Source organism: Theobroma umbraticum, unplaced genomic scaffold (assembly GCF_002168275.2).
Source record: "Theobroma umbraticum cultivar Fairchild unplaced genomic scaffold, ASM216827v3 scaffold_146.0, whole genome shotgun sequence".
NCBI lineage: Eukaryota > Viridiplantae > Streptophyta > Magnoliopsida > Malvales > Malvaceae > Theobroma > Theobroma umbraticum.
In genome coordinates, this window is record NW_018397265.1 from 6382622 (window position 1) to 6408606 (window position 25985).

General features: G+C 30.4%; 3 protein-coding genes across 7 annotated transcripts in view; 2 read left to right on the forward strand and 1 right to left on the reverse strand.

Moving 5' to 3' along the window:
- Nucleotides 1–4227: 4227 nt before the first annotated feature.
- On the forward strand, nt 4228–13541 carry LOC110422396 (uncharacterized). 3 transcript variants are annotated; one of them, XM_021436273.2, is made up of 11 exons: nt 4228–4727; nt 4820–4890; nt 5316–5534; nt 5759–5993; nt 6285–6454; nt 9262–9404; nt 9593–9770; nt 9942–10521; nt 10903–11015; nt 12656–12899; nt 13055–13541. In XM_021436273.2, the coding sequence occupies exons 3-11, from the start codon at nt 5344–5346 to the stop codon at nt 13280–13282; spliced, it is 2082 nt and encodes a 693-aa protein (XP_021291948.1). In that variant the 5' UTR covers nt 4228–4727; nt 4820–4890; nt 5316–5343; the 3' UTR covers nt 13283–13541. The 3 variants fall into 3 exon arrangements, with proteins under 3 accessions (XP_021291948.1, XP_021291950.1, XP_021291949.1); XM_021436275.2 differs by lacking the exons at nt 4228–4727; nt 4820–4890 and having other exon boundaries at nt 5394–5534; nt 5728–5993; XM_021436274.2 differs by lacking the exons at nt 4228–4727; nt 4820–4890 and having other exon boundaries at nt 5400–5538.
- Nucleotides 13542–14002: 461 nt separating this feature from the next.
- On the reverse strand, nt 14003–15010 carry LOC110422397 (VQ motif-containing protein). Its single transcript, XM_021436276.2, has one exon. It carries the CDS (start codon nt 14873–14875, stop codon nt 14159–14161), a length of 717 nt encoding a protein of 238 aa, XP_021291951.1. The 5' UTR covers nt 14876–15010; the 3' UTR covers nt 14003–14158.
- An 8903-nt stretch (nt 15011–23913) lies between these two features.
- Nucleotides 23914–25985, forward strand: part of ATSYTF (C2 domain-containing protein) — a 10397-nt gene continuing 8325 nt past the window's right edge. Inside the window, exons 1-3 of one of the 3 annotated variants that reach the window (XM_021436431.1) lie at nt 23914–24501; nt 25380–25454; nt 25544–25651. In XM_021436431.1, coding sequence (XP_021292106.1) covers nt 24310–24501; nt 25380–25454; nt 25544–25651 — 375 coding nt within the window. In that variant the 5' untranslated portion in view covers nt 23914–24309. Of the gene's footprint in view, nt 24502–25379; nt 25455–25543; nt 25652–25985 lie in introns of those variants that run through there. The other 2 variants (XR_016351630.1, XM_089784579.1) reach the window with 2 other exon arrangements.

Below are 25985 nucleotides of genomic sequence, written 5' to 3' on the forward strand. Positions count from 1 at the left end.
AATTGAAAGTATTTTAAAATTTGAAGACATAATACTTAAAGAAGTTCTTGAATTATTGAAAAAAATTTAAATAAATTTTATTTTTTTATTACATTCAATCAAATCTTTATATTTTTATTTTAAATTAAATATATTCTTATAATTAATAGTGGATTAATTGTGGTTAGTTAAAATAACACTTATTATTTTGATATCATGTTACATTCAATCAAACCCTTATATATTTTTTTAAAATTAAATATATTCTTATAATTAACGATTGATTAATTGTGATTAGTTAAAATATAATTTATTATTTTGATATCATGTGATGCTGACATGATATAATAGTATGTCATAGTAGATGATAATGTGATATAATGATATGTCTATGTGATATTTTTACCATCCACGTAAGCGTCACGTGGACATAAAATGATAAATAAAATTTTAACTAATAACAATTAATTAACTGTTAATCATAATGGTCTATTTGATTCAAAATAAATTTATTTTAATTTTTTTGAGTAATGCAAGAATTTTTCTCAGAATTATGCCAAATTTTAAAAACTCCAAATTTTCATTCCTTTTCTTAATTCGAGTGGTTAGGTTTATATATATGTGTGTGTATGTGTGAAAGAGAGAAAGAGAAAAAAGATTTTCAAAACTAACTAACTTGAAATTAAGTGGTATTTCTTTTCTTTTATATATATTAAAAATTATTTATTTTCTCTCTTTTCTTCTCTTTCCCTTATATAAGCTGTGCAAAATGCTAATAATAAAATAACCATTTAAACACAAAAAATACAATTAAAACAAAAATTTTGATCAAACAAGCCTTTGTTCGTGTTCCATTCCATTTTGCAAGTGGGTTCACTGACGCACAAGGCCTACTCGACAGAGCTGGTAGCCTTCTTCCAAATGAATAAAGCCCAAAATAAAGCTTTGCCTATACAAATTTCCAGTTATTTAATCTATGAACACTATAAGAAGAATTTATGTTCCACTACATGTTATGCAAACTCCAAAGTTACAAATACATTATCACTTGGGAGATTAATGTATTTGAGTATTTGATTCATAGATCATGCATGAATATCTTTACTCTAAAAGTTGAGTTTCGATTCTTGTTTTTTTTTTGAATAAGTAAAAAATAATTTAGGTTACCGAGGTTTAGAGTTACGATTGTTTATCTTATATTAAAGCGCTAAATTTCTCTTTCATTTCTTTGTAAAAGATTTGAACTACTAGACTATAAAAATGATAAAAGATAGTGTACTTGTTGTGATATATTGACTCGAACCCGAGTAAGAAAGAAATTTATTTCATAGGTACTTGATAAATTGACTCGAACCCGACTAAGAAAGAAATTTATTTCTCTTATGATATATACAATTTACTAATAAAAATACCCATGAACAAAAAAATTCACCATAATTAATAATAAACAAATTCTAAGGTATAAGAAACAACAATTTAAATATCCACTGTTTACTAATAACAGTCATAATTATTATTTATAGAAAAAACAGCCATAGTTGGAATATGGAATATGTAAAGATGATACCCGAACTTGTCTCAAAACCTGTATCCAAATCCTATGTAAATGGGTCGGGTTGACCTGATTTCATGAAAATTAAATACCCATTACCATTCCTATTAGATTAGGTTACCAAAAAGCCATATTAAATTAGACAAACAGATAATTTATTTTTTGTTTGTTTGTTTATTTTGGGTTGGGTTGGGAAAAATATCAGGCCCCTTAATTCGAAACTTTTGGGGCTCATATGTAAAGAATGGGCTAATTCAAAAGCAGAAATTAATTCATTTAATACTAAAATGGAATCATTTGGCAAAGGCCATCACGAGTGGAAAAGGTCATGTGTCATTCACTTTATTCATTTATTATCATTTTCAATAATCTTATTAATTATTGATTAACGATAAATGGTCATTCCAATACTACAGAGGGATTGGATCTAAATTAATGTTATTGAAGTCAATAATATAAATGCAAGAAAATAATTGAAGTCTAATATTTATTAATTAATTTCTAAATATAAATTTCACCAACAAAATAAATAAGAATCTAAATGATTTATTTTCAAATGTGTATTGTAGAATTATAAGTACCCTTTATTTATCTTTTAACTTCATGAATATCTTGATATTCTTACAAATCAAGCATTAAAAAATAAATTAATTCCTTAATGGGCTATCACAATCAAATGACTTTATTGAAAGTCTTCAGTATAAAATACTCTATTTATGATTGTATTCGGATATTTAACTCATTAATTAATATATAATTTTTTACTTAAAAAATAAACTTTGAATTCCTTTACTTTAAATAAAAAAAAATGCTCTACTTACGATAATTTAATAAGGAACATCAAGCAAGAGCTTAATGTTCTATGTTCACATGAATAAAATAATTTGAAAAAAAAATACATGTCTACCATTACCATAATCAAACATGACATTGAGTGGGTGACAACATTTTTTAAAAATAATTATTTACATATCTATATTATATTTTAAAAAAAATAAAAAAACCTGCTTCATGAATCCATTAAGTACCTGTTTGGCTTAACCTTTTTTTTTTAAAATTTAAAAGCTCTTATGAAAAATAATAACTTTTAAAATTAAGTTAAATATGTTTGGTAAATTTACTTTTACAAGTTCTTTTTTATAAATAAGTTATTTGACAAAATAATTTACATAAGTTTTAATTTTGATTAAAATTACTATAAAGGGTATTTAATAAATAATTTTCTATTAATCGTAAATTCTTTTGTTCATAATGGAAAAAAGTTAATTTTAGTTTTTTATTTATAAAAAGTATAAAATATTTTTATATAACATAAATTTAATATTTATAAAAATCATATAAAATAAAAATAGATAATGCTAGATTATTTTTAATAGATGAGGACATTTTTGAAATAAAAATAAAAATTTTCCTATAAAAGAGGCTTGTTTTTTAAAAAAGAGCTGGAGCTTTTTCTAATGCTATTTTTTTCAAATTTTTTTTAAACACAAACTGTTTATTTTTTTAAGAGCTTTTTAAATTTTTGTTTGACTTGATTTTACTTTTAAGAGATAGATAAGTTGAAAAAAAGTTAGACCAAACAAGCATTAAGCCAAGAATTAGGGTATGCCTCTTGACTTTTATTAAAACTTTTATTGAGTCCATTAACAATAATTTAAACTAGCATTCTTTTATATTGGATATTTTAATAATAATAATAACACGAGATATAATCTCATATTAAAAAAATCTTTTGAGTAGTTATTTTTATTAAAAAATTATATTTATTCAAAATGTTATATATTTGTATAAAATTATATCTTTGCTTATAAATAGGTTTCGTTGACAATAAAAATAAACCAATAGAAACATTTCACTTAACTTTTTTTGAATTTTTTTCTAATTGCATTATGCTATTTGTTTATAAAAAAACTCTATTAAGAATTTGATAATTTAAAACGTAATCAATCACTAGTTTATTGTATCGTGACACTAATAGTAAAAATGAATAATTTTTTTAGAAAAATATGGTCACAATCTAAAAACTATTTGATTTTTTTTTGTTTTGTTATTTATTCATTTTTTTTTTTATTCATAGATAAATATCACACCTTTTAAGTTTAATCAAAGTTTCAAGTAAATACATTAAATGAACACTTCTCTCAAAGAGTACAAACTGGTTAATAGAGATTATGAAAAAAATAAATATTTTTTTATTAATTTAAAAAATTATTATTATATTTTGAAAAAATTAAAAAATAAAGATGCTGAAAAAAGGAAAACACTTACTGAGAAGGGAGCATCGGTGCTCCTTTAAGGAGCCCTAAATCAAACTCCCAGGAGAACACCAGAGCTCCGATCTGGTGCTCCTTTGTCAAGCTTCCCAAGAGAGCTCTAGTACTACCCAAATGAGGAGCTTTTTCTTATTAATAAAAAATTAATAAATTATATAAAAAATTTTTAAAATTAATTCAAAATAAAATTATTTTTTTAATATTATCACATCATCCGAAAACATTAATAATTGACTAATGATAAAATTTACACATCAAACGAAAAATATTTTTTTGAGATAAAATATTTATTTTGAAAATTATTAGATTTTTATGTAAATTTGATAAAAAAAATTTTAAAAATAAAAATATTTTACCCTATAAACTAATATAAAAAAAAATTACTTGGAACTTTTATGTATAAAAAAAATTTAAATATATTAAATGGAAAATTTTTGATCACGTCAGTTATGGGTGGGATATAGAGTTGAGACAAACATCTGGCGACAGATGTCATGTTTCCAAACCAAAATGATGTCTCCAAACAGATTACGCGCTTACAGCATGGGCAACGGCTCATCGCGTGGGATAACAGGATTAGGATCAAGGACTGTGTCAAAAACTGGACGATGTCCACGTCACCCGATTCCAAACTTTGCCTCCCAACTCTGACCTCCCCGAAGCCCTCCAACCAATCAAAGCTAGTCACGTCCTTGCTCGAGCTGCAGCATATCTCTTCTGATCACCGCCCCCAAAGGCACCAAAAACCGAAAGCTTTATTCTTTAACCGATGATGAAAGTTCCCTACGTAGTTCAAGCTACTGTATTTCACAGCTCTCACCTTTCTATCTCTTTTTTCTTTTCTTTTCTTTTGCTTAAAAGCCCATTAAAGAATAATGAATTTTCTTGAAAAGGAAGTTGTTTCGAGACTCTTGTTTTTTGAGGTAATCTTGTGAATCTTGCCATTTGGGGAAATGGGTTGGTGGCAAATTGTTTAATTAAGGTAATCTGAGATTGGGTTCTTGAAATGTTGCAGGCATCAGCAGAGATTTTCTAGTGCACAGTTTTGGGGTTTTAGAAGGATTTGAAGGTTCACATTTTCTTAAGGTCAGTGTTTTCTCTTTCTTTTCCCATCTTTTAGTTAGTTTAAGTTTTTGGGATTAGGTTGTTTGAGGAATTCAACAATTGGGTTTTGAAAAAAGTATGATTTTTTTTTTTACATATGGTTTAGTTAAAGATGCTGAGATTGAGAGTTTTATTAGCTTGGCCCTTCAATTGGATTTTTAATAATATTTGGAGTTGTTCGCAAATATTTTTAATCGGATGAGTTATATCTTGAATCTTTTGAGATTTTGGTTGCCATTTGAAATTCTTGCAGAAATATGTTACTTGGATTTTGAATTAATTTTAAGTTAATTTTGGCTAATGCTAGTTGGATGCGTTGAAAGGTTGGTGGACTTGAAAGTTTTATATTGGGACATTTAAATTTAATATAGTGATTTGAGGCAATTTGTCTGTGGATTGCATTTCAGCGTGTATGACTTGAAGGGAAAGTTAGAAATGGCGGTGGCAAGCAAAACTAGAAATATGCTTGAGGCTTTGGTAAAAGAAGGATCATTTAAATGGTTACTTAGCAAACGAAGCTCCTTTGTAGAGGAATTTGAAGAGTTGGAGAGGTCTCCATCTGCTGGAAGGAATTGGATACCTGAGCTCTCTCCCGTTGCAAATATCGTTGTGCGCAGATGCTCAAAGTAGGTTTGTCTCTGCTACTACGTTGTTATTGGTACCCTGCTTATTATAAGTACATAAACTTTATGTGTAACTTGTACCTTAAGCTGATTAGAAGTTCTTTTGTTTAATTAGGCTTTTAGGTTTTTATATGCTCTAATTCATCCTATATGCAAATAAGAATAATGCAAATTGCCTTTTGACTCTGATATATAGTTACCTTATGGACAAAAACAAAATGATGCAGAATCCTTGAAACCTCTTCAAGTGAGCTTCAGGAAAGCTTCAATGCTGAGGCTTCTGATTTTATAAAGCATAGATCACAGTATGCCAGGAACTTTTTGGAATACTGCTGTTTCAGGGCGCTTGCTCTGTCTACTCAAGTAATGGGTCATCTGGCTGATAAAAAATTTCGACGCCTTACATTTGACATGATGGTAGCCTGGGAGGCCCCATCAGCTGCCAGCCAATCTCTAATTAATGTAAGTTTCATCAGCTTGCACAAGATTCCTATTGTATGTAATTATCTATTGAAGTGGCTGCATTTATGCTTGCTTCTTTTAGTTGTTTTGAATGTGGATTCTTTCAAACATATCTTGTGTGGAAACTCTGAATGGTCTAACATCTGGCATAATTAAAAGCTCTTTTTTCATACTATGCTCATTTAAACTGTTAGCATATATTTGGAGAGTGGCTTTTGTAGTACCTGTAATTGTTGAATAAACCTTAGGGTTGTGCTGAAACTTATGGCAATCATTTTGTCTTGCTTGCAGTTAGATGATGATCTGTCAGTTGGGGTGGAAGCCTTCTCTCGAATAGCTCCAGCAGTTCCAATCATTGCCAATGTGATTATTTCTGAGAACCTTTTCAACGTTCTTACGACCTCAACAGGTGGTAGGCTTCATTTCTCTGTCTATGACAAGTACCTAAATGGACTGGAAAGGTAAGGGCCCTTACCATGTGAATATCATATGGCTTTCCTGCCCCACTTTTATTTCCTTTTTGGTCTAATTACGTGTCTGTAACAAATTAGTGTTCATTGTTCAATCATAAGATAATTTGTGCTTTGCTTAGCTCTCATTCCTTGAAGGTATTAATCACTTGACAACTAACAACCACTTATAGGGACCTTAAAATAAGCTCAAACAAGATTAAAGGTTTTCTAGAGTATGATAATTATCAGAAGAAAAACTGAAAGCCGAGAACTTATATTCTTTTAAAAGGAAACAGTTTATTGAAGGGCTTGGAGAGCATATTAGATGGAACTGAAAATAGTTTACCCAGTGCAACTATAGCTACAACTGCCAAATAGAGCTTAGTCTGAGAAAGTCAGTTGCTGATTTTTCAAAGTTTCAACCCCCCCTAGCATCCTCAGGGGTCGAGCTAGCCAACTTTTGTTGGGAGGGCCAAAGACAAAGAGGAATAAGGGCTAAAAATTTTTAAACCTAATATGTTGAACTTAACCAACAACCAAAAAAGGACAAAAGAGAAGATAAAGAGGAAAAGAAAGAGAGAGAGAGAGAAAGAGGTGTAGAAAAACTTAAGAGTTAAAGAGCGTAAATTTGAGTGGGACATGTGGGGTCATTTTGTTATTCTTTATTTGTAGTAGTTATTAAATAAAGAAATTATTTTGAAGGGGCCATTAAGAGTAAAATGTATATAGTATATACTTTTGTAGGGGGAGTTATGCAAGCATCTGCCCCTGAGCATCCTTCTTTTCTCTTTTAATTAACATTAGCATGTAGCATGGAGTTTCCAAATTCTGACATGTTTGGACCCACTGATGTAAGTTGTGATGGGAATAATACTGATATGATGTTACTTTTAGCATTTTTTTATAAAGTGAACATCTCATGGGTGTTATGCTTGTTAATCTAAACTTAAAATGTGTTATTTTTCCTTGAATGTGCTTGTGGTTGTAGGTTTGAATATGACATTTCCAATACCCATATTTCGTGCTGTATTCTGAGTATTTTTAAATTGTTCTAAGGTGCATCTGTATTATAGCTATCCAAAAAGGTTGACAGGATAGGTGTAAAACCAAGTCTAGTTCACATTAATGTGAAATCTAACTTTTGAGGCAAGTCCTCTGACATGAATTATGAAGAAAGGACCTGTATATGAGTCTCAATCCAATACATTTTGTGGGGAGAAGAAGGAAAACTTTCTTGACAGAAGATGCCCAATCATGTAGGGGATGAATTACTGATAGGGAGGGACAATTATTTTAAATAATCAGAGGGATGATGTCTCTGTAGGGTTAGTGGGAGGGTAATGAGAATTATTCTTGATAAAGAAGAGGACCTTGTATTGATCCTTGAATTATAAAGTGCAGGATAGTTTATTCTTGGTTAAAACAGTTTATATTGATAGACTTAATTGGTAGCTACAACCTAAGTCAATAACACTATGGGTTGGGATTCATGTCACATTCCAAGGTTATGGTCCCTATCATTGATGGGAGAGAACATGTCTCCTCTTGATCGTTGGCACAATTTCTAGAGCACACACTATTCTTCCCTGAGCTGTTATTGATGTTCACTCATTGTTTAGTATATTCTTTGTCCAAATTAAAATCTTTCACGTTTCTGTTATCCTAATTTTTGAATATTATATATATATATATATTCTTCAATCCAGTTGTGCATGATACCTAGTCTGACACTTGGTATAGAATAGATTCTGTGTGTCTTCTTGATTTCTATTGAGAAAGTATGCTACCTATATATATATTCTTCAATCCAGTTGTGCATGATACCTAGTCTGACTCTTGGTATAGAATAGATTCTTTGTGTCTTCTTGATTTCTATTGAGAAAGTATGCTACCTGTGAACATGCTTTTCTGCTTTGCTCCAACTTAATATCCTCTGACATTTCTTTATTGAATATATATTCACAAACACCAAATGAGCATTATTCCCAAATTTCAACACTTTAATCATATAGAGAACTGAGCCTTCTGAAATTCTTGTGATGCCTCCAAACATGGTACAAAAGTTCAGAATTTGGTTAATGAAATGCATAACTTGAACTAAATTTATACCTCCAGACTTATTAATTGTTTTCATTTATCAATAAGTCAAGATTGTGTGCCGTGTGCTTTCTATATAAATTACTGGTTAATTTCTTATGTTTATTTTACTAAAGGAATCTGATGAGCAAAACGCGGGCAGTCTTGAGATTTTGGTTTAACTTCACCTTAGATGTAATTGAAACAGATATATAAGAATTGAGGGGCTTCATAATCCTTGATCATAGTTGTTATGATGTCTTAAGCATCTATGCTGTACCAATTGGCAATAAGTAGAGAGCTACAACTTAAATCGAAGAACACCACAAAACCCAAATAAAACTATTGTGAGATTGCATCATTTAACATTCTCCCTTACATGTAATCCCCATATTAACAATTGAAACAAATAGGCCTACAAACAACTTGGCCTCTAATATCATGCTTAAGCATTTAACTAACCAATCGGCAATGGTATGTGAGGTAACACCACTGACATGATGAATTATATGATATATAAAGTTTTGCTTAGAAGCTTAGTATAATTTAGTTACTTTTCTATATATCTCTTGGCCATTTGCTCTATTCTGATGTTGACTATGCCATTGGTTTGAGTTTTTATTTTTAAATTCATCCATAGAAGTTTCATAGCACATCAAAGGCCTAGTGATTTGTGACAGCTTCTATAATTAGTAGGTTCACATAACTGAATATAATATTTTAAAATTTGATCTCTATAGAGTGATTAAAAAGATGAAGAGCCAATCAGAATCATCTCTTCTGTCTGCTGTTCGATCATCAAGAGAAGAAAAGATACTTGAGGTGGATGGGACAGTCACTACTCAACCGGTTCTTGAACATGTTGGAATATCAACATGGCCAGGTAAGTTGATGGGATAGCAAACATTTTATGCAATAAGCTATATGATATCTTTGTTAATGAAATTTATGAACGCAACCTTACTTTTCCTTTCCTCTCTCTCTCTCTCTCTTTGGTAAATAGTGTTGGTTGTCGCTTAATATACAATTCAATATTTAGCCTGTTCTAAGTTTGACCTTGCATGTCTGCAGGTCGATTAATTCTGACAGATCATGCATTGTACTTTGAAGCCCTTCGTGTTGTATCTTATGACAAACCAAAAAGATATGATTTGTCTGATGATCTAAAACAAATTGTTAAACCTGAGTTGACTGGGCCATGGGGTACTCGACTTTTTGACAAGGCAGTCCTGTACAAATCAATTTCCTTGTAAGGCATGATGCATATTTATTTCATTTGCTTCTTGTAACTGGCCAATAGAAATCTGTAATATTTTGGTGTTCAACTAATCAGCAAATTCATTTCATGTTTTGGTTTTATCATAAAGCTTGTCCGAGTATATAATTTTTCTATTGACTGTTTATGGTGTTTTTCTTGTAGATCAGAACCAGTTGTTATAGAGTTTCCTGAGCTTAAAGGGCATACTCGGCGTGATTACTGGCTAGCAATAATCCGGGAAATTTTATATGTTCATAGATTTATAAATAAGTTCAACATTACTGGAATTCAAAAGGATGACGCACTTTCGAAAGCTGTACTTGGAATTTTACGTGTGCAAGCCATTCACGAAATTAGTTCCTCAAACTCCATTCAGTTCGAGTCTCTTCTCATGTTTAATCTTTGTGATCAATTACCTGGGGGAGATTTGATCCTGGAAACTCTTGCAAATATGTCAAGTTCAAGGGAACTAGATCGGGATAACAATTCTGTGGCTGGAGGTGGCATGTACTCAATCTCAGCCTTGGCAATGGTTTCAAACTTAGGTTTTGTGTTTGGTTCAAGTTCAAGTAATCCCAGTGAGGCTGGACTTGTTGTGGGTGAAGTAGCTGTGGGTGAGATGAGTTTGTTGGAGAGAACAGTTAAGGAATCCAGAGACAACTATAAAAAAGTGGTACTGGCGCAAGAAACAGTTGATGGAGTTAAAGTAGAAGGCATTGACACCAATTTAGCTGTAATGAAGGTATCGCAAAAGATACCTCTATTTGCTATAGAATTTCAAGATCGTTAACCCTTCTTTGCCCCTTTTCATTGTTCAACTGAAAATAAGTTTTATTAGAGATAGGGAGTTTGATTAACTGGATTTGTTAATTAAATTTTGATTACAGAGCTAAATTTACTTTGTGAACACTGTAAATGCTGCATGAGCAAATGTCTGTGTCTGTTAGTGATGCCATTCAGTGTTGGTTAGCGGAGTGATTAATATGAACTGTACTTTTGATAGTGTCTTCAACTTATTTTAGGTTTAATTCTCTACCATTCTGTTCGTTTTCCTGATCGTTGCCCCCTCTTCCATGAGTTGTTCTATCATCTCATTTTGCTTTTTTTACATTTCTACTTGCAGGAGTTGCTTCATCCAGTGATGGAAGTTGGGAAGTGGCTTCTTTCTCTGATATATTGGGATGATCCTCTAAAGTCTTTGGTGTTCTGTTTGTTATTCACATTTATCATTTTCAGGTAAGACACAATTGAATAAACTATTTTTCTTTATTATTAATTTTTTGGTAAGCATGTGATAGCAAATGAATTCTGGCGGTAAAATGCTAGCAACAAAACTAAGTTGTTGCAACTGATAATGACATCATTTTAACACAATGTAGATTTTAAAGTTCCGAAACTACTAAATATGTGTAGGGTTTATATAAGGTATAGTTGTGTTTAATTTACAGACATCTTCTTTTGTAATGTATCCCTTGTCAAGGTCTTAAAATCATCGATGTTGACCTATCTTTTTTTTTTTTCCAAATAAAGAAATAAAAGGGTTAGTTACACTTGGTACCCAAACCTTGTCAAATTCTTGATTTGGTACCTAAAGTTTAAACATTCGCAATTAGGTACTCAAAACTTTTCTTCTGTCCATTAGTTTATACACAAGACTAACACCTTTAGACCATTAGTTTCTCCTATGTGCAAATTGATGGATAGAAGCAAAATTCAAGTACCTTATTGCAAATTTTTAAACTTAAGGTACCAAATCGAGAATTTCACTATAGTTTGGATACCAAATGTATAAGTAAACCTAACTTTCAAAAACAAATTGTAGTAGGTAAGCCCTATATGAAATCTTGATTCAAGTAGGTCTAGAAGGTAGATCAGGAACCAGGATGTCAATATTATGTTTACCTTGTTTGATTAAGATACTGTGAATTCAGATACTTAATGAGAAAAAGAAAATGTTGCTGGTCATGACATGAATAAAGTTTTATAGATATTTTGGTGGGTTCATAGTCTTGTTACTTTCCTGTGTACCTAATTTGAGGACTGGGTTGTCAACTATCAAATTAACTGAATGCTTTATTTCCAATGCACATTCTTCTGGAGTGTAGTTTTTAATGGCTGTAATGATTGGTCTGCACTTTTAATAAATAATCCTGAGTTAAGATAGAGTAGTTCTACTGATATCTGGAAGTCAAGTTGTGTAAATTTTGATTCTGATACTTTTCAGCTTAGATACTCTATTAAGCAAAAGAAGTCATAGAGATGATTACATTGATTGGAGGAAGGGTTCATGTGTAAGAAAAGTAAACTTTGAAGTAGGAAAAATTAATCCATACTCTGTCACAACAAGAAGGTTCATAGTTTTATTTGCTTTCTTGTATACCTAAATTGAGGACAGGACTGTCGACTGGCAAGTTTAATTGAATGCTTTATTTTCAATGCACCTTCTAAATGCCTCTAATGACTGGTTTTATCCTTCTGCACTTTTTATACATAATCCTGAGTTAAGCTGGTGTACTGATAACTGGAAGTCAAGTTGTGTAAATGTGCGATTGGGATACTGTCACCTTAGGTACTCTCCTATGCAAAAGAAAATATGTCTTTAGACATGATTGCATTGATCGAAGGAAGGTTCATGTGAAAGAAAAGTAAACTTTGAAGGTCATGATGCTTTGTTACAAGGGGAAGCACTGTGCTGACCATAAATATTTGTTCTTCTTGTATAAAGAAGGGATATTGGTTGACCTAAACAGAAAACATTTTGGCATATAGAGCACAATAGAGTTGGCTTCATATTGATCTTCATATCACATTTGGCTTCCTTGCATGCATCATTCTCATTGTCATCTTCATTGGAATTCATTTGGCGTCCATTTCAGGGGTTGGCTGGGTTATGCATTTGCATTGATGCTCCTCTTTTTTGCAATCTTTATGGTTCTTACGCGATTTTGCAACCAAGGCCGGCCTGCGGAGGAAATCAAGATAATAGCACCTCCACCTATGAACACAATGGAGCAGCTTTTGGCTGTTCAGAATGCAATATCTCAAGTTGAACAGCTTATCCAAGACGGAAACGTTGTTCTCCTCAAGTTCCGTGCCTTGTTGCTGTCCATTTTCCCACAGGTTGTATTCTTTTAGTTTGTCCCTACTTGTTCAGTCAGTTTCTCACCTTTAAAACGGATCAGCAGTATCAATTATTTGAATTTAAATAATCACATAAACTTACGAGACCAATTTTATATTCTGCTGATTTTGCCAACATGATGTTAATCTACCAGGCAAGCGAGAAATTTGCAGTTACTCTTCTGTTCACTGCCTTGATTCTGGCCTTGATGCCTAGTAAGTACATGGTTCTCCTGATCTTTTTGGAGACATTTACTAGGTATTCACCACCAAGGAAAACAAGCACGGAAAGATGGATGAGGAGATTGAGAGAGTGGTGGTTCAGCATCCCAGCAGCCCCAGTGGTCCTTGAAAGAGAAAAGGAAGATAAGAAGAGAAAGTGATGATGTGTTCATTTTTAACTGTACATAATTGTGCATGTAAAGTAATGGGATTTGTATCACAGAACTCTAGGAAGTGTAGATCTCAAAAATGGGGAAGGAAACAACAATAAGGAAAGCAAAGAGAAAAGTCATTTGTTTGTCTTGGAAATCCTGCCTTGGTAGTTCTGATCTAATGATATGTATAATCATTCATAAGATGTTTAAGGCTGTTTCTTTTTCCTTTGCCATAATGTATTGCTTTGCCTTTGATTATCTTAGAGCTTAAGACTTTATGTTAACAAGTTTTCGAATCTTAAGATAAATATAGAGAGATTTAGGAGATCTCTCGAAAAATTATATTGTAATTTGAAATTTGAAATAAACAGAAACAAAATAGGATGAAATCTACAACACAATCTCTGCTTATGTATTCTAAGATCATAAAACACCTAGGAGTGTATTAGGTCGAAAGCTGCAAAGAGAATATCAGATGATAATGTGACATTTTTACTGCTGAAAGGTCTCTTATCCTCTCACCAGATGCTGTGCAAATATAAACTGCCATATCCCTTTTCCTCCCAGTTTGTAACAAAAACCATTTCTGATTTCAATTTCCAATTTTCCAGCTGAAAATGGAGAGGAAATCTTTCTTCTTGATCACAAGAGAAACCAGAGGAATAAAGATTGTAGCAATAGAGAATTAATTGTCTCATCCAAATGATATCATTAAAGCTATGGATATTAATCAATAAATGTAAAAAATTTATTCCTCATGAAGTTCCATGAACAAAATCAGAAGCCCTTATTTGCATCATAAAACCAAATAATCAAAACTACCCGAAAAAAATTAATGATAAATTAATGAACAGAAGACTCAAAAAAAAAAAAATCAAAACTTCAAAAATCACGAAACTCATTCATCCCCTCCAACCCTGAAGATGAAATGGAGCTCCTCATGTTTGGTGTGAAGAACAATGAATCCGTGTAATTATAAAAAGGCTGATTCACGCACAGAAAATCAGCCGAATTGGGCGTAAAAACTGGGATATTTGTCAAAAATGGAGCTGGTGGTGGATCAAACAAAGGCGGTACAAAGCAAGAGTTAACTTGCCCTTCACCGTTTTCATCTGTTATAACCGATGATGAATCATTATCGTCATTGATGATCCTCTTGCTATCTTCCTCCGCCGAGGCGGCACCGTTCTCCACCTTGGGTTGATGAGGCGCGTCGTGATGGTTATTATTATGATGATGATGGTGATGGTGGTGATGGTGATGATTATGATGATTGTCATCTTCACTACGTGAAAGCCCCGTCAGCTTTTGCACCAACGCCATGAAATCCTTGGGGTGCGTGTGGATGACTTTGGGAGAGTGCGTGTAGATGATGACAGGGTGGCGTTGCTGCTGTTGAGGAGGCTTGGCTGTGCCGGTGACGCCTAGGGAGGAGGCTGCCGACGAGGATGACGACGAAGATGATGATTTCCTGATCAAATGAGAGTCTTTGTTGATTTTCAGGGGCGGAGGGCACAGGGCAGCGGCATTACCATTGGACATCGTATCCTTCTTTGCATGGTGGTGGTGGTGGAGATCATGAAATTGTGTAGGGCTCATAATCTCCCTTCTTCTTCTTCTTCTTCTTCTTCTTCCTTGATGGGTTTGTTCATAGGAAGGATTTCTTTCAACTAAAATAAAACATGAAAATCGAACGTTCTTTATTTATAGGAAGCTGTGGGATTTCGGTGATTCGCTCTATGGATCATGATCACATTAGGAGGCATCTTCGTAGGGAGGGGTATTATAGTCTTTTTACATTTTGACACGTGGGGAACATGTCGTGGAACACGATAAGCAAAGAGGGGGAGTTGGCCCCAGCAGTCACTCTCCCACAGCTCGGAACATTCCTAAAAGGACACATCATGCTGAAGTTGAAGCAATTTGTTATCGAATGTTCCGGTAAATCTCGTCTTTTTCTCAAGCCTTAAGTTGACTTTGTCTCATATATATGAATATATCTTAACTACGTTTGGGGTTTTGTTTTGATATGTTTTTTTTTTTTTCAAATGCACAACGCGGTTGATTTTCCTTTTTTTAAGATGAATAATATCATCTTTGTTTATTGTTGATGTTGTGATCAACTTTATCTCATATTTTATAAGTTATTTTTCTCCAAATTTGATTAATATTGCCATTCAAGTTGCATTTCATCGTAATTGCCGGATTTTATCAAAAATATTACGGTGGGTTTTACGAAATATAAAAAGCATAATATATTAAAAAACTCTTGAATTATTTAAAAAAAATTATTTATTTTGGATCTAAAATAGACCTTTATGATTAACGTTAACTAATTATTATAGTTAAAACATAATTTACCATTTTATACCATATGGTGTTGACGTTGCATGTTGATATGTAATAGTTGATGATAATACAATACATTAATGCGGCATGCTAACAAGACATGATGATATAATTACATAACATTACTTACACATTATATTAGCATCGTATTTTAACTAATGATAATTATTCAACTATTAATCATAACTACTTATTTAATTTAAAATAAAATTACAAAAACTTAAGTTGATTGTCAATTTAAAATTTTGATAAGTCTTCACACAATATATGTTTATTATTGAATATATAATTGTTGAAAATATAGTAAAAAAATTGTAATTAATATGCTCGTAACAATAATGCATAAAATCATAATCTTGATTGTAGTGAACTTTAATTGCAATGGTAATACTAAATTGAACCTTAAATAATTAAAATTATATTGCATCTATGATTTTTTGTATTATTATTTTCATAAGTAGAAAAGCTTTATTTGGCATTACATTTGGAGTTATATCTTATCACAATAACTTCATTTGGTTACAAATGTAGTGCCAAATAAAATAAAATTAATGGTCAAAACCTTCAATTGCAATGAGTTTGTTATCAATCCTAGGCCCATTTCTTGTTTCTACTGTTAAATATGATTCTTTATGAAAAAAGAAAATAATTACACGTATACATTTAACTCAATTTTATTTATTTTTTTATACATCATTTAATTTTGTTATAATTTTTTTTGACAGTAATAATCCCAAACACTTAATTTTTTTTATTTATTTTTCGATATTTTTTATGCATTGTTTATTTTTGTTGTCAAGAAATACAAATAGTAAAGACAAAAGTGCAAGGTCAATAAAAAATACCCTTCATTATAAACAAGGAGGTTTTAAATTCAAATTCTTTCTATAAAATAAAAAATTAAGTGATGTCCAATTTAGCTATGCCCATTTTGAAGATCACCAAAGTTTACATCCAAATTAATTAATTAATTAATCAAAAGTCAAGAAAGATTATGAAATATGAAATGGTTATTACTATGGGTTCACTGTTTCTGACTAGAGAAAAGGTCTTGCAGCTAAACCTAAAATTATATTAGGGTTTGTTCGTTGAGTAACCTTCTTTTGAATTAAATAATTCCCATGATCAACTGCATGCAACATCAAGGAAAGTTCTAAAGCCATGTTGGGTTCATTTTTGCTTAAACTTTTGAAAATACAACTTCCATTCCCACTTCAACAAATCAAGCTCCCATTCAGACTTTTAAAAGGTTGTAATCAAAGCCCTTACTGCATTTTGATTCTCTTCTTGTTCAGACTGTTGACCACTGAAAGAGGAGACCAAATTTGACTAGTCCTGTACCCACAACTAATTAATTGTAATCCAAGCTTGGCAGGCCTTGCCTAGGAGCCCCAATATGTCATTAGAAATTTAATTCAAAATTGAACTCCAAAAATTTATCACTATAAATAGATTGATTAATTGATTAACTGATTCATAGATTTACTTCAAGATTACATTTGCTATAATTTCTTCTATGGGTGGAAATCATATATATTTGGAGACATCAATAGAAAACAAATATATATATAATATAATTTTAAAATGTAAATTAATGAGATAATGTTAGATAAAAATGTTTTATTTTTATTAGTCTCACTCTCAATTAAAGGTGTTCATGGATCGTATTGGGTCGGTTCGATTGGGTTTATGGGCTTCTCACTTTAAAGTCGAGCCTAAATTTAGCCCAATCCGTCTATTAATTATTATATTTTAATAACTATTTTATTATTAAAATAATAAATATTATTTTATAATAATATATTTATATATTCTTAGAACTAAAACAAAATAAAAATATTATTTATCAATAAAATAATATAATAACACTCCCCATTTTAAATATACTTTTAAAAACATTCATAACACAAAATTGACTCATTTTAGTTTCTCAGTTATATATTTTGACCCATTTTAAATATACTTTTGAAAACCTCCACAAAAAAAGAATGAATATTGAAGCTTGTCAGTATGCTTACTGCAATTTTTCTCCTTGAATTTTGATTGGTAAGAATGAGATTTGGTAGCAAGGAAATAACTTCATTTTAAAACATTTCAAAAAGATAAGATGAACATTTTGTTTTTTGAAAACCTCCCGATTTTAAATATACTCGTGAAAACCTTCATAACACAAATTTGACTCAATTTGGCTTAGCAATTATATTCCTTAACAGGGTCCAAATCTCCAACCTTGAATAGTTTGATGATTATAGAAGTATATAATTTGCACACTTTTTATCTTTCGACTCTCGACTTTATAAATTTTTTTTTTGGACATATTAAGATGCATGAAAAATGAAATATGGATCATTAACTCATTGTGGGATGATTATGATACTCTCAAATTCTGTATCAAGAATTAGTGTATATGTAAAGATTTAAAGCTACACTTGAACAAAGTATTTTTTATAATCCCAAATTATCGGACACTCTAATTAAAGTAAAAAATAACTTATAAGTTAAGTTTTAGTACTTAATCTCCACTATTAATATCAAAATAAGTGTCAACTCGAAGTATAGAAGCTAAGTGTTACATAAGGCAAATTATTACATAAAATACAGGAGTCACCTCTTAAACTTAACCATAATGAGAAAGATTGGGATATTCTTTTGTTAGTTATTTTTTACTATTTACTTTTTTTTAAAGAATTATTATAAAATAAAAAGAAAAGGTGACGATTATTATAATAATTGATTTAAAATGGATAAAAAAAATTAAAACCCAATACCAATCACAATATATTCAGTCTATATTAAAGTATAATAATGCATTTTGTCGTCTAAAAAGATTACATATTTTGTATAAAATCTTTCAAAAGGAATTTTGATTTTTAGATATAATACATAAAAAAACTCCTAAATTATTTAAAAAAATTTAAATAAATATTTTTTTATTAAATTCAATCAAATTCTTATATTTTTATTTTAACGACATAGTCACATGATATTTTCATTCTTCATATCAGTTCCACATGACATAAGAAATGACAAATGATATTTTTATTTCTATTTGCTTTGAAATAAAAATATAAATACATGATTAAAGGTAATATAAGAATAAAATCTTATTTAAATTTCTTAAATAATTTACGAACTTTTTAAAGTATTAGGTCTTGATTTAATATCTTAATGTGTTTCTTATTTTTTTTATTTTTAAATATAAAAAAATAAAGAAATTAAAATATTAACCAGCGGCAGACTTAAGTAAAAGTGTAAAACTTTGGGTTAGACCGTTAATTGATTGACTCGGAACTTAAGACATAGGAAGAAGTGAAGTAAAAGTGTATGGTCTTCGAAGTGTAAAACAGAAACATAGTTTTCCGTCTCGGCTGTTTGTCTTTTCCTGTGAATTGGTCTCGTGCTGTCCAAGGAAGGAACGAACACGGTGCACTATCCAAGGACACACTAATCCTAGGAGTAACGCCAAACAGAGCATCAAAGGTTGTTGCCTAATCTAATGACACTAATCTTGATCCGAGGTTTTCTATTGTACTAATTTAATTTTCAGGCAACCCAACAACAAACGAATTTTAGACAGCTACATGGGAAAGGACAGATGTATGTAGCTGGATTCTCCCTTTGCAGTTATAGCAAACCACATGGCATTATGAAATAGATCAATCCATTAATTAGTAAAACACCCTTTCATCTTTTTATTACTCTTGTCTTTTGCCACAATTTAGATTTGACAATTTTGAATTTGATTTGATAATACGATATTAAAAGCAACACAATCTTAAATAGGTTTGAATTTAGAGTTATTACGTGTTGTGTATTAATCGTGTTTATACGGTTAAGATTATAAATATAAATGAGTTGTTGTCATATGAATATCAATCCGATATTATAAGATTTGGGTACTTTATATTCAATTATGGGACAAATTTGGATAATGTTTTTAATACTTGACATACTCTTAAGATGCCCTAAACCTAGGGGTGTGCATGGGTCAGTTTCAATTGGTTTTTCGTCAAAACCGACAAAAAATTTTTACAATATAATCGACCGAACTGCAATGATGTAAAGTCGATTTCGGTCTGTTTTTTAGAAATCGGTTTTGGTCGGTTTTTGAGCCGGAAATTAGGTCAAGACTCGTGGAAGGGGGGGGGGAAATCAGGTCGGGACTCGCGGGAGGGTGGGGGGTGGGAATCAGGTCAAGATTCGCAGGAGGGGGGAAGGAGTTAGGTTGGCGATGGGGGGAATTAGGTCGAGACTCAGAAGGGGGGAATTAGTGAGGGTCCAGGGCGGGGAAAGAGGGCCCGATGGGTTTTTTTTTTTATTAATAATTTAGTCGATTTTTCGATTGGTTGGGAGAGGAAGGAGTCCCCCTTGACAACCGGCCCGATTAGCCGACGAGGTCAATCGGAACAACCGACGGTTGAAAAAACAATTGGGCTGTCCTAACCGACTGCCGCACACTCCTACCTAAACCTAAACTCGATTATATAAATATTAATATTTTTCAAAAATTTATAATTTATGGGATTGTTCCTAACCTTTAAAACAACTTTTACCATCTTAATCAATTTCTTTTTTGGTAAACTAATAAATATAAATTTATTTTTTATATGAATTTTGGTTATTTTAGTTATTATTTGAGTTATTTAATTGAGCATTTAATAGATTCGGATAATTAGCGAATAGTGTTGTATTATTAGAGTTCGGTTTTGGATAATATTTTGTAATTTTATTCAAGTTTTAATAGAGTTTGGATACTTTCTTAATTAAATAGACTCAAGTAGAGTAAAAAAAATGTAACTTGCCCGTTTACATGACAGACAACTTAAGAGTCTTAAAGGAATTAAACATTTTTAAGTCCCATATGATTAATCAAGTTATTGTATTGATTTATATTAATTGATGTGTATGACTCGGTTAATGCAAATTTAAATAGGTGAATCGTGTTTAAATGAATTGTTAATTGTGTCTTGTTGTATAAAAATGAATTCAATTTATTTAATAAAAATATTAATCATACCATATCATGTATATATTTAATTAATTATATCATATTTATGTTTATTTATATAATTATTAATATCTTATATTTAAAAAATAAAAAAATATAAATATAAATTATTAAAACTATCAAAATCTGCAAATGTTTTTGTTCATCTAAAAACAACAATTCTCTGAGGCGACAGAAATCATCATAATTATTTTCAATAATCTCAATTTATAATCATTCCTAAATAAAAAATATTATAAAAAATAGGCTTTTCACCATTCCTTCTAAAACAATAAAATAAAATAAAATATGTCTCTTTAAGATTTGTTTCAAGAACTAAGTTCTGTCACCAATTTTTATAGAAAAGTTTCTCTTCAACTAGATCAAGAGGAAACAAACTGAAAAAATATATAATTAAAAAAATTAAAATAAAATTAGAGAGATATTTAAATGAATGCATTCAATTAAATCGGTTAAAAATATTCTCTTAATCAAATTAAACAAACTTGCTGAAAAAAATAATCGAACCAACTGAAATTTTATTTAAATCAAATTAACCGATTAATCAAATTTAATTTAGTTCTACGAAAATGGAAAAATAAAATTAAAAATATTGAGGAGATATTTTTGAAGAAACACCAAAGAAGTTTGGGGACAAAAGGGCGAAAAACAAGCGGACGTAAGACTGAAGTGTTTCGGGATTGAGTTTTATCAATGACGTGACATGATCTTGGCCGTCAAAATAAAACTGACTTGGCGTTTTATCCTACGGTCAACCGGCTCTCTCTCCGTTCCAAAGTGGAAAACGGACACAGCCGAATCCAATTTAGTTACAGGAACCAATCAAATCCCGTTGTTGCCCGCGTGTGTGGGGTCAGATTCTTCTATTTCAAGACAAAATCCTAAGGGGAATACTTTATACTAAGCGCGTGACTGTAGAATATTTTCTTAATAAATTAAAAGAAATATTAAATTAAAGAGTCTCAAAATATATGAATTTAATCAAATATTTTAAAATTTATATTATTTTTACATATTATGAAATTATTTTTATCTCCTTATTATTTTGAACATGATGTTTGAATTGGATTAACATGAATGAATAACAATATAAAAAATCCTTTTTAATGTAAAATATAAGAAACCTTCAAAATAAAAATTAATAACAATATTAATAAAACCAATCAATTGTTGAATTTGACTAAAAAAATTCATTGATATTTTTACAATTTCATTGGTTTGTGATTAATTTTGACTATATTCTAATAAACATGTTTAAATATATAAAATAACTTATTTTTTATTAAATAGATTTAACCTAAATATGATAATTTTATATACAACACAACAACAAGATACGAATTTATACAGATATAATTCAACCATCAATTCAATATAATTATGAAAACCTTTTTTAAAAAAATATGAAAACAATGTTGAATTGAATAAAAATATACTATTTTGACTTTTTTTTAATATATATAATGATTTTATTTATATAATTATCAACAAAATTTTAATATATTATTACCATAATTACAAAATTTTAGCATTATAAAGGACTACTAACTAAATTAAGGTCAACTCAAAATAATATAAATGTATTTCCATTTCTTATGAGTAACATCAAAATTCCTTGATAATTTTATGAAATCTAGATTTTTAAATCATTACTCATCTAATTATTATTTAATAATATAAAATAATAAGATATAATTTTTTTAAAAAAATTAAAGTATTTAAGAAAATTTAAATAAGTTATTATGGTTAAGAGTTAACTAATTATTACTATTATTAGTTAAACTATTATTTGCTATTTTTATGTAGTGGTGGAGCCAATATTTTGTGTTTAGAGAAATGAAGACAATGTTTATAAAATAGTTATATTAAAAGCGAAATGTTTTAAAAAAATATATAGTAATTTAGATGGAAAAAATTTATGTAAAAATTATATATATAACTCTAACTGCTTGTTAAGTATAAAATAAAAATATTTTTTAATACCTCTTATATGCTAAGGTTGGATATTTTTAATTAAGTTTCTACGATTTTTAATAGAGTTTAAAACATTTGCCACTGAATTACTATCAAAGTCTTCAATGATTTTTTTTAATGATAATAATCAACAAATTTATAAGAAAATAATTTGACATTCTATTTTGAGTCATGTTCTTAACAATTTTCATAGCAAAGAATGCACATTCTGATGTTGTAATGGAAACTAAAAGAATCAAAACAAGTTGAATTAATTTGTTAATAATATAGTAAACTTTTGATATTTTTATCTTTTTCAACACTTACACATAATTTAGAAAGTATAGACATATTTTTTAAAACAAAAAATACCAAATTTGAATAAATCTAATTGATAGTTTAGATTTATTTTATCATGCTCAGTAAAATTATCAACGTAATATTTATCTTCAAGATTGCAAATACTTTCAATATCAAACAAAGATGTAAAAAAAAAAAAACTTTTTGTTTTTATTTAATAAAAAGAAAAGAGAATTAGACAGATTGGTTGTTAGTTTTTGAAGAAGTGAGGTTTGAAAATAATTTTATTACAATAAATTTTATTTTAGTTTTAAATTTATTAAAATTAGTTATTAATTAATTATTATGAGACATTTCATTAAATAAAAAAGTATCAAATTTTTAAAAATAAAAATATATTAAAAAAATTTAAAACTTTTATGAAGATAAAATTATAAAACTTCTAAAAAATAAAACTAAATTATAAGATATTTAAAATTATTGAGGGGCGAGGCCATTAGCCCCCCACCCCTCCGCCTCTGTCCATATGGTATTAGGTGAGGTTGACATGAAATATAAAAATATTATTTTATTATATTATTATATTATATTAATAAATATTAAGATATAAGAGTATTTGATTTATAAAATTTTAATTAAATGTAATAAAAAAAATTTTATTTAAATTTTAAATAATTCAGAATTAATGCGCAAACGCCGTTTCCTCGTTTTGAAGATTATAGCAAACCGGTTTTGACAAACGCAGGAGGACGCGAGTGACCCCACACATTTTCTTTTGGGGTCCACTGCATCTATTGGTAGTTAATGATCAAGATAAATCCCGTACCTTTTCTAATCATCTAGTTTTTTCTCTTCTTAATTCCAAGTCAACGATAGGCATTTCTGTTAATCTAGCGGCTTATTTTGCATGACAATCATTTGGTAGGTCCCATCAAATGAATAGTAACCGTTGGTTTTACATATTAACAAAAGGAATAATCCGCGTATTAGAAATTGTACGACTAAACCGGTCCCTAGCTATTCTTTTCTTGTTCTCAACGATATTAGTTACAGTTTACAACATCTCTGCCTTTTAGACTGACTTAGACTTCTCTCTCTCCTTCTTAACTGTTTCACAGGAAAATGGAAAGGCAGATGGGTGTCTTTGGATGGGTTTCTTTGGCTTCCTTTATTTGTATGGGGTTTAAACTTTCCTTATGATTATGATTAAGACAACTGAATATTCTTCCTCATGATTCTTTGTCTTTTGTTCCTTTAGAATTTTGATTCGTTTCATGGGGAATTTTCAAAGTTTGTTTCTTGTGGTGGGAAAATGTTGAAAAGTATGGACTCTTTCTGGGTTTGAGACTAAAAGGAAAGTAAAAAGGTTTTTCGTTGGGGGGAGAAGGATTGAAGATTGTTATTCTCTTTGGTGTTAACTGAAATGGGTGGAAGGAAAAAGAGAGCTTTGATGAATGTTGATGAAGTTGTGGACTTTTTGAACAACATCATAGTGGAGAAGCCTTATCTTTTTTTGTTGATCCCTGTGATTTTGATCTTCTGGGCTATAGAGAAATGGTTCTTCTCTCTGTCCAATTGGGTTCCTCTTGTTCTTGCCGTTTGGGCAACTATCCAGGCAATTTCTTTTCTCATTGCTATTTCTTTTTCTTTCTTTTTTTTTTGTTGATTAATATTTTTTACTTGAGTTTTTCCTTTTTGATGTGTTTTATGATTAGTGGATATGAGGCAGCTTTGATGTTATGGGAGATTGTTTAGGAAATGATTGTTGATATGATTTATTTTGCTGCTTTCTGTTTATTCATTTACTCTATCTTTTGATCACAAGCTTGTTCAGTTACTGATTTTAATCTCTGTTACTTTTGACAAAAACAACAGTTCATCTTTGTAATTTTTGTTTTCCCACCGTCATATGGCCTGCTGGGGTTTTCATTGGCAAGTAAATTTTCTGTGTTCTAGAAATTGTATTGTGATTCTATTGCATGCTTATCCTTCTTTTAGTAGGGGATTGATCTAGCAACGGATGTGGTCCTCAGCCTGTTACTAGATTTACAGCTATAATAGGTTTTTGGAGATTCAGCTAGCTAGGAAGAAGCATTGACCAGATTTAGAGTGACTATATGTTAGTCCAATTTGCTGTTTGCCTTCTTCATCAGGAAAGTCCCAAACCTTTGCCTTTTCATTTCTTTTCTTGGAAGGAGTCCTAAGTTGTTAGGTTTTCAATTGTGGGCTACTCAAAAGTTGAAACGTAAGCCCTTTAATTGTGATTGTTGCTCATTCCTGTTATATTTTTTTTCTTTTCTTGACTTTGGATTTTAGTTTGATACCAGGAGCTAATTTTTTCTTTAGAAAACTATTTTCTAATATTTGAAAAAAAGAAATAACTTTATATGTACGGATTCATTATTCCCCCTCCCCAATCTGCTCAGGGTGTTATGGCAATCGATATTTGAAATCTTATGATGGTGACATAAGATATTTCTCTTCCATCTGCAGTATGGTAATTATCAACACCGAATGGTTGTTGAAGACTTGAATAAAAAGTGGAAGCGAGTCATACTAAGTACCTCGGTATCTACTCTTTACTTAGTTTTCTACTTCTTATAAAAAGTGAGTTTTATCTGGTTAATCCTGTTCAATGACGTGGCATATTTAAACAGCCAATAACACCATTGGAGCACTGTGAGTGGCTAAACAAGCTTTTAATGGAGATTTGGTCCAACTTCATGAATCCAAAGCTTTCGTTAAGGTTCCAGTCGATTGTTGAGGTGAGAATTCTGTAGTCCATTTTCATTGATTTTTAGTATACTGATCTGTATTGTGTATGTTTCTCCCTCTTTTGCTATTTGTTTGTCAATTTTGTATATATTGAGAAAAGGATGGTTAATTTGATTGATTCTTTCAAATGTTAATGATCATTGTTAGCATCCTTCTCTAGATTACAAGGCTGGACCTTGTTAACTAGCCTACTTCCTAAAGTCCTTTGGAAAGAAGAAAAGGGGGGGGTGTGGTGGGGAGAGTGAGGGTGTGGAGAGGATACTGCTTGTTCTGTAACTAACCATTGGTTCCAAGAGAAGAGCACGCACCCCACAACCCCCCCCC

Excerpts from the sequence above, each read along its gene's own strand:
- LOC110422397 (XM_021436276.2), bottom strand. The coding sequence starts at position 14,875 with ATGAGCCCTACACAATTTCATGATCTCCACCACCACCACCATGCAAAG.
- LOC110422396 (XM_021436273.2), top strand. The coding sequence starts at position 5,344 with ATGGCGGTGGCAAGCAAAACTAGAAATATGCTTGAGGCTTTGGTAAAA. Across the intron at positions 5,994-6,284 it reads CCAGCCAATCTCTAATTAAT|TTAGATGATGATCTGTCAGT; the intron begins GTAAGTTTCATC and ends TCTTGCTTGCAG. Across the intron at positions 12,900-13,054 it reads TGCTGTCCATTTTCCCACAG|GCAAGCGAGAAATTTGCAGT; the intron begins GTTGTATTCTTT and ends TTAATCTACCAG.